This window comes from Physella acuta, unplaced genomic scaffold (genome assembly GCF_028476545.2).
Source record: "Physella acuta isolate Inbredline_101_S28 unplaced genomic scaffold, ASM2847654v3 ptg000080l, whole genome shotgun sequence".
Lineage (NCBI taxonomy): Eukaryota > Metazoa > Mollusca > Gastropoda > Physidae > Physella > Physella acuta.
Genome location: NW_026731600.1, coordinates 445,230 through 454,131, shown reverse-complemented (window position 1 = coordinate 454,131; position 8,902 = coordinate 445,230). Strand labels below are relative to the sequence as shown.

At 38.4% G+C, this 8,902-nt stretch overlaps 2 protein-coding genes across 2 annotated transcripts; both read left to right on the top strand.

Moving 5' to 3' along the window:
• The first annotated feature begins 584 nt into the window (after positions 1-584).
• LOC131956993 (type-1 angiotensin II receptor B-like) lies at positions 585-1,649 on the top strand. The gene has a single exon (XM_059321690.1). The coding sequence runs from the start codon at positions 585-587 to the stop codon at positions 1,647-1,649; it is 1,065 nt and encodes a 354-aa protein (XP_059177673.1).
• A 1,598-nt stretch (positions 1,650-3,247) lies between these two features.
• Positions 3,248-4,342, top strand: LOC131956987 (FMRFamide receptor-like). The gene has a single exon (XM_059321678.1). The coding sequence runs from the start codon at positions 3,248-3,250 to the stop codon at positions 4,340-4,342; it is 1,095 nt and encodes a 364-aa protein (XP_059177661.1).
• Positions 4,343-8,902: the final 4,560 nt, after the last annotated feature.

Genomic DNA, 8,902 nt, shown 5'->3' with positions numbered 1-8,902 from the left:
GGGGGAGGGTCGGCGTGCTTACGGAGTGGATTCTCTGCATGGTCCCTCCATGAAGAGAATTATATATATATATATATATATATATATATATATATATATATATATATATATATATATATATATATATATATATATATATATATAAGATTTGTAACGTCACAAAGCGTTCGTTATGACTTCCTTCTAGATTATATAAACATACAAGTTTTTCAGACAATTTATTTCCAAGGAAGTGGGATAGTTGCAACAGGCCAAAGTTAAATGACATATTTTACGATATAAAACATTTGTATCTTCTATTTCGTAAAAGGTATGGTGGATGTGCTCATGAGGAACACAGTTCCGCCCCCCCCCCCACACACACACACACTTTTTCCGGAGAGACAAAAATAACTGATAACAATGTTTTAATTTCTTTTCAGATTTCCATCAAAGATACTCGAATCTTGTGTGACCTGATAATCACAAACAGCTATACCACATTTTTTTCTGCAAAACATACTTAAGCTGAGGGTTTAAATAGATGAAAAGTAAACGCAATAACTAATGAAACAATGAGCAACCTATCAAATACATCAGTAAGTATGACATCCGCGAAAAGCTTACTCTACCAATACAATGAGGTTTCAACTCTTGCTTCATCTTTAAACCTTCAACCCGAGTTCATGAACTATTTTCAACGTACCATTGTCGTCTTGGTGAACAGAATATTTCTCTGCGCGCTAATTGGTTTATTCGGCATCGTCGCCAATGTTATCAACATCCGGGTATTCTTGAGCCAAGGACTCAACAACTCCGTCAATATTTGCTTCTTGGCCGTAGCCTTCACGGACTTGTTCCGGATTGTCACCGTGCAGTGGATGAACGTGTGTTCGAATCCTTTGATCGACCAACTGAATGCACCAATTATCTTTCAAGATATTCAGTATCTAACTGGTGGCTGGCCTCATGCCTGTGCTATTCGCATCACGATAGGAATCACCGCGTACATTACAGCCGAGAGATGTCTGTGTATCTTGCTGCCTCTGAAGATCAAGACCTTAATTACTCCAAAGAGAACTTCTTTCATCTTGCTTCTCATCTACCTTTTCAATTTCCTAGCTCTGGTTCCAGAGTATGCTACTGTGTACTTTGATTGGAGATTTAATTTAGAAAACAACAAAACACTTCTCGGTCTGGCATTCCGCGAAAACAGACCTGCAGTTCAAGGCTTGGCTTTCATGTTCCACGGCACAATATCTATGATTTCGTTAATTGCTGTGATCGCTTTTACCTCCGTTTTAGTCGTCAAGCTCAAGGTTAATTCAAAATGGAGAAAATCGGCTGTGAACCTAAACCTAACACAAACCGACTTGATATCCAATAGAGATAAAAATGCAATAGCCCTTGTCGTTACTGTGGCGACAGTTTTGATTATCTGCTACACTCCAATCGTTATTTTCTCTTTAGTGTCTACAATCGTGCCAGATTTTAGCGTCTCCGGTAGACAAGCCAATTTATTTCATGCCACTTGGTCCTTCGGGTTTTTGTTTTCAACTTTCAATGCCAGTATCAACATTTTCCTTTACTACAAGATGAGTTCAAAGTATAGAAAACATTTTCATAGCATTTTCCTTGATTGTTGTTTTTCGTTCAAGCCTTTAGACTGACATCTGGTCTAATTACTAGCGTCATTAAAATGTTTTTAAAATATACGCTATTTATTTTAAATGCTCTCAAAGATTTTAAACAGTTGCGTTATTTAAAAACATTGTGTTTAAATATTTTGTCTTTGAGATACGCTATTTTCTATTAAATAAACATCAAAATTGTGTGATAAATTTTAGTTTTTGTGTTGTTTGTTTTTAAAATGTTCATGTTTTTTTACTATCAATTTCACAAAGTACATTTATATTCATAACAAACAAAATATCATTAAAAAAGATTACAGAGCTAAATAATATGTAATTCAAAACATTTATAAGAAGACATTATACGAATGAAAAGAAATATTTAATATGTCGTGTCAATACTCTAGGGTCTAATGGGTTAGCGGGAATGCCATTAAAATCCTTTTAAAATCTACGTGGTATATCAACAATTTTCAGCAAAATATGGAGCGGCATTAAAATTTGTTTATTAAAATTAGTTTATGAGACAACATCTAAAGCATTAAAAGCGATCCCTCCCCCTCCAAACAGATGCATGCCTGATAGAAACAAAGAACGCAGGCTTATCTAGGCCAAGAGGTAGATCAGCATAAAACACAAATGTACTTGTTAAAAAAAGATAAAAGTTCATTCGTTTATTAACCGTGACATGTGTCTAATTATAAAAGCTTACACGGACATGAGATTTGTTTAGTCTCTGTTATACGACCAGCTACATTAACTCTCTATTCGTGTTTTACAGGGGAATTAGTTCCTCTGGAAAACATGTTTCAAATACCAGTTGTTCTGTTCCGTTAAGAATCAATAACACCAATCGATACCGAACAAAATTACTGACTTAGATCTACAATCAGCACTTGTCAAACAGAAATCCCTAGGTTTTTTTTTTAAAACTAGACTTAACCCTAACATTCAAGGCTTCACAGTTTTTTATAATTCAAACGATAGATTGATTGAAAACCTTATGTTTAAACCTAGCCTATATTATTTAGTGGGAGCTTTGTTAAATACAGTCATCAGATGAAATTATAACAGCGGAGACTCGGTCTAATATCTAGAAATCAAAGTCAATGGCTGGTATTAGAGGCAATTATTTTGGCACCCGGTAGATCGAACAAAGAGATTTATAATTAAACTTCAGCCACGATGAACGTGGATGCTGAAAGATGTAATTGTTTCAACTATTTATCTTGGCACGTTTAAACATGAACTCAGAAAGAAAATTGAAAATGGAGTGATTTAACGTTAGTTTATCTCGTACAAAACTTCATGCCATGTCTATAAAAAATTCTTCTTTCTCTGTTACGAGTATTTTTATATTCATTTGTAGGTTTAAAATAGGGATAAAGAGCATAGTAGTCTGTATATATATTTCCATTTGGATGTCTATTTCTTTTAGAATAATTTCGATGTTTATTTGCTACATTGTTTTGAAAAATATGATTGAGAAATAAGATTTAATAAATCAATTATTTTGATTGAAATAAAGATTGTATAACTGAAAATTGTGTTGAAAATAAACGTTAATTTAGCAGTTCAGATTTGAAGTAAATTTCAGTCTTTGATTTAGAGGATACAGAGTTATCGGCTGAAAAGAAATGGAGAGTGGTGATAATTCAACGTCGCGGGTACCAGCCCAAGTCACGCCTCAGCAGTTCAAACCCTCGAACCTCCTAGACGACAACACTCGCCACATGTTCGAGCTGGTAGTCTACGTCTTTCTCAGCAGCATCCTCGGCGTGCTGGGCGTGTTCGGCAACGTCGTCAACATCATCATCTTCTACCGACAAGGCCTCAACAACACGGTCAACATCAGCTTCACCGGCCTGGCTATATCCGACCTGTCCAGTCTTGTAACTCTGCTGTGGTTTGACGTGTGCGTCAACCCGCTCTTCGCCTACTCCGGTATCCCGATGGTGACGTCAGAGGTCCAGCATCTGAGCGGGGGTTGGCCTCGAGCCTGCTTTGCCCGCATCACAACCTGGATCACAGTCTACATCACGGCGGAGAGATGCCTCTGTATCGCCTCTCCGCTGAAGGTGAAAAAAATAATCACCCCTAAACGAACGACCGTTATCCTCTGCTCCATCTACATCTTCACAATCCTACCGCTAATTCCAGAATATTCCACCGCGTACCTCTCCTGGCAATGGGACGATAATTTTAACACAACCGTTCTACGTCTTGGTTTCACCCCCAACCGTCACGAAATGGAAGGCTTGACCTCCCTCGTGTACTTTATCTACGTTCTACTTTCCTATTTCTCCGTCGTTCTTCTCACCGGTATTTTGGTCTACAAACTTAAACAGAAAACAAAATGGCGGCAGGAATCGACGTTTGACAACTTGCAGTCGGAGAAATTGTCCAACCGAGACCGGAAAACCATCAGCATGGTCATCGTCATAGCTAGCGTGCTGATAGCCTGCTGCGCACTGCCGGTAGGTCTATACATCGTGGGTTTCGTTATCCAAGGGTTCGGCGTGATTGGGGAGTATTCCAATTTCTTCTTCGTCACCTGGTCTTTCGCTTTCTTAACCGAGGCCTTCAACGCCACGATCAACACGGTGCTGTATTACAAGATGAGTTCCAAGTATAAAGAGAAGTTCAACGAGTTATTTTCATGCTGTTTTAATCTGCGAATGTCTGGTAATGTTGATAAAATTGACGAATACCGTGATTCAAAATATAGATGACTTCAAATTTCGTAACGAAATTAAATAAAACGGGAGTGAACTCCCCTAAACTTTCTCGAATATTCGTATATAAAACAACAGGGGATGGGAACTCGGGATATAGTTATGATTTTTAATCCATTTTAAATACTTAAACTTTTTAAAATAGAATAGAATCTCATAGAAAAAAGAATTGCGCACCAAGCGAAAGCCAAAACAAAATGTGTCTAATAGTGCAGAATATTATTAGTACTTTATAAATTCACATGCGTTTTTTTTGAGAAATCGGAAAGAGTGAAAAGTACTACTTCCGGTCAACGGAAATTACTCAAAATTCGACAGAATGTAGAGAATTAGATCTTTTACTTGCATGTGAAATTTCATTTATCTATCTGAAATAGTACTCAAGTTATAGGCTTTTGAAAAATTCAAAGGTGAAAAAGTACCACTTCCGGTTATCGGAAATCGCTCAAAAGTTGAAACGGATCTACGATTTTGATAAAATACTTATATATGAAATTTTATCAACCTAGCTGTAACGGTACTCAAGTTATCGTGTTTACACACACACACACACAGACACACAGACATACGGACAAGATTGCAAAATTATGTTTTTCCGTATCAGTGAGGTGTAAAACGCCGAGATTTGCAAAAATCTCGATTATTTTTTTGCACGATTACAATTCTTTCTCTATACTTCGTATATACGAGGAAAAACATAGAATTAACGAAACTTATGAAAAGGCGCTTTAAAGTATCTTTTAAATTCTATTTTTTTTTAAATGCCAATGACAGACTTATTACTTATTTAAAAAAAATATATATTCATTGTGGATTTGTAAACTAAAAATGTTTTTCACTAAATAATATTTGTCAAATGTAAAAGAAAATATAATGAATTGCTGAAAGCAGAAAGTATGTTACGGGTCTGTTGTTATTTTTTTTTTATGTCTCAGTCTTGTAATCGTTATCAGCGAGCCTCGATGTTGTAAGGGGTCTGTTGTTAAATAAATATTCCCAAGATGTATTTCTGGTCTTTATTATAGGCTGTCAACCGCCTGACATAAGTATCAACGCTGAGTCACATATAATGCATAGTCTAATAAAAGAGCTCCCCATAACACTAAAACCACGTGGGTGAGATTAAAGCTCACCCCGTAACCCGAATAGGTGGTTCATATATGAAAATTTAAAACTTCATAATTTTACAGGAAAATGAAAAATGTTTTGTGAACATATTTGTTGAGAGTGAGTGCTGTTTTAGTTGTCGTGGGAATTATAATGAATAGCCTCCCTTTTTTAACACAATTCTCAAATAAGGGAGGAAACTTAAAATTTCCTTGCTTCAGACAATAAAAGCAAACGATTCATGTATAAAACTTTAAAATATAATATAAAAGAAATTGTTTAAAAAGCAAACTAAGTGTAAGCAATTTTTAATAATAATATGAAGTATTTTTAAAATTAAAAATTATAATTGACTCGTAATTAAAATATGAATACGGTGCCTTTTTCTTTTTAAGATAAACCCAAAACTTAATGATAACTCTGTACTCGGTACTTATAAATAATTTGTTTAGAAAAAATAAAAAAACGAAAAAGGATTTTAAAGGTGTTTTACTTACAAACGACAGCTTTGTCACACTCTAGGAAAGTTAGAAATTTTTAATTCAGGCATACTATAAAAAAGTATGATGGGTTTGATAATTTCCGCAATAACTATTTTTAATCCAGGGCTGGAGCGAAAGAGCGGTACGCATAAAGACGTAGTTTTGAGAAAGGCAAAGAAACTGCTTTAAAATGGGCAGAAAACATTGGTTTCTTGAGCTACATCTTCAACCAGTCACGTTGATCAGCAAATGGTGCTACTTATCAAAGAACATACTGCCCAAGCTGATTATGAAATTTTTTGCTCTTCACGTGAGGGAGCTCAATACCCAGAATAGTTTGCATTGCATGACATTAGGTACAAAGAATAGAAGTGCTGTTGTTTCATTTCTTTATGATGTGATTTGTTTCGTTTTTTTAAGGTAGTTTTTTTTTTTAGTCACAATGTATTTGATCAACCATCCAGCTCGAAATGTGCTTAGGTAGACAGAAAACCAGCAAAAAAACAAACAAATTAACATTAAAAATATAACTTTAATAGAGAGTGTTGAAACTCTTGTGTCGATGAAAATAAAAAGATAAGATACATAAACCTTAAAGGTCAATTATCTAAGTGAAAAACCATCAAACTTGTATAAATCTTGGAAGTTAGTTTGGATATTTCAAAACACGTTTACAACTTTGCTAAATCAAGGTCATACAAAATTTACATAAGCTTTTGTTAAATTTTGGCAAAGAAATTATCGATTTGTTTAAAATGTCTTCAGTCAGGACATACCTTCAGTATGTTCATCAAGGTTCAACATGTCATTGGTCTGCCTCATTTTGCTCTGTATACAACAATAGGTTGGTTTGACATTTTCTTTGCCAAATACAAATTACATTTCTTTCGACGGGGAGGTATACTTTCTTAGGGGGTAGGGGAGGGTTAGTGGTTATCTATGTGGCAGTCAGTGGTTGTGTGGGTCAGTCATTGTTTGTGTGGGTCAGTCGTGGTTGTGTGGGTGAGTCAGTGGTTGTGTGTGGCAGTCTGTGTTTGTGTGTGTGTAGCAGTCAGTGTTAGTGTGTGGCAGTCAGTGTTTGTGTGTGGCAGTCAGCGGTTGTGTGTGGCAGTCAGTGGTTGTGTGTGGCTGTCAGTGTATGTATGGGTCAGTCAGTGGTGGTGTGTGGCAGTCAGTGTTTGTGTGTGGCAGTCAGCGGTTGTGTGTGACTGTCAGTGGTTGTGTGTGTTTGGTAGTCAGTAGTTGTGTGTGGCAATCAGTGTTTGTGTGTGGCAGTCAGTGGCTGTGTGTGTGTGGCAGTCAGTGGTTGTGTGTGGCAGTCAGTGTTTGTGTGGCTGTCAGTGTTTGTGTGTGGCAGCCAGTGGTTGTGTGTGACTGTCAGTGGCTGTGTGTGTTTGGTAGTCAGTAGTTGTGTGTGGCAATCAGTGTTTGTGTGTGGCAGTCAGTGGCTGTGTGTGTGTGGCAGTCAGTGGTTGTGTGTGGCAGTCAGTGGTTGTGTGTGGCAGTCAGTGGTTGTGTGTGGCAGTCAGTGGTTGTGTGTGGCAGTCAGTGGTTGTGTGTGGCAGTCAGTGTTTGTGTGTGGCTGTCAGTGTTTGTGTGTGGCTGTCAGTGGTTGTGTGTGTATCAGTCAGTGGTTGTGTGTTTGGCAGTCAGTGGTTGTGTGTGTGGTAGTTAGTGGTTGTGTGTGGCCGTCAGTTTTGTGTGTGGCTGTCAGTGTGTGTGTGTGGCAGGCAGTGGTTGTGTGTGGCAGTCAGTAGTTGTGTGTGGCAGTCAGTGTTTGTGTGTGGCAGTCAGTGGTTGCGTGTGTGTGGCAGTCAGTGGTTGTGTGTGTGTGGCAGTCGGTGGTTGTGTGTGTGTGGCAGTCAGTATTTGTGTGTGTTGAGCCAGTGTTTGTGTGTGTGGCAGTCAGTGTTTGTGTGTGGCAGTCAGTGTTTGTGTGTGGCAGTCAGTGGTTATGTGTGTGTGGCAGTCAGTATTTGTGTGTGGCAGTCAGTGGTTGTGTGGGTCAGTCAGTGGTTGTGTGTTTGGCAGTCAGTGTTTGTTTGTGGCAGACAGTGTTTGTGTGTGAGGCAGTCAGTGGTTGTGTGTGGCAGTCAGTGGTTGTGTGTGTGGCAGACAGTGTTTGTGTGTGTGGCAGTCAGTGGTTGTGTGTGGCAGTCAGTGGTTGTGTGTGGCAGTCAGTGTTTGTGTGTTGCAGTCAGTGGTTGTGTGTGTGTTGCAGTCAGTGGTTGTGTGTGTGTGGCAGTCAGTGGTTGTGTGTGGCAGTCAGTGTTTGTGTGTGTGTTGCAGTCAGTGGTTGTGTGTGGCAGTCAGTGTTTGTGTGTGTGTGTGTCAGTCAGTGGTTGTGTGTGGCAGTCAGTGGTTGCGTGTGGCTGGCTGTGGTTGTATGTGTGGCAGTCAGTGTTTGTGTGTGTGGCAGTCATTGTTTGTGTGGGTCACTCAGTGGTTGTGTGGCAGTCAGTGTTTGTGTGTGTGGCAGTCAGTGTTTGTGTGTGGCTGGCTGTGGTTGTGTGTGGCAGTCAGTGTTTGTGTGTGGCAGTCAATGGTTGTACTTATAGACTAGAGGAAGACATTGGAGATAATGAAGAGAAGAGAAATGTTGATATTGTTATTTGCAAGAAGTCGAGGCTAAAACCACTTGTTTCTCGCGAACAATTTGCGTTGCGTCCACTCTTTTCCGAACCCGTGAACCACACATACACACACACACACACACACACACAAACACACACAAGGGGTTGTTTTGGATTTGCTAGTCTTTGTGATTGTCTCTCATGCAAAATCTTAGGGGTGTCTCCTAGCCAACACTGCCCTAACGGACAAATTTGGCACTCATCCAAAGATTTGTAAAAGAAATATAAACAGTACCTTGTTTCCTTTAGTCTCGTGAAAGCTTTCAGAGCTGCTGCAAAATCCTTTTAAAAAAATTAAAATATATACTTTATATACACTCTCACACAATGACACA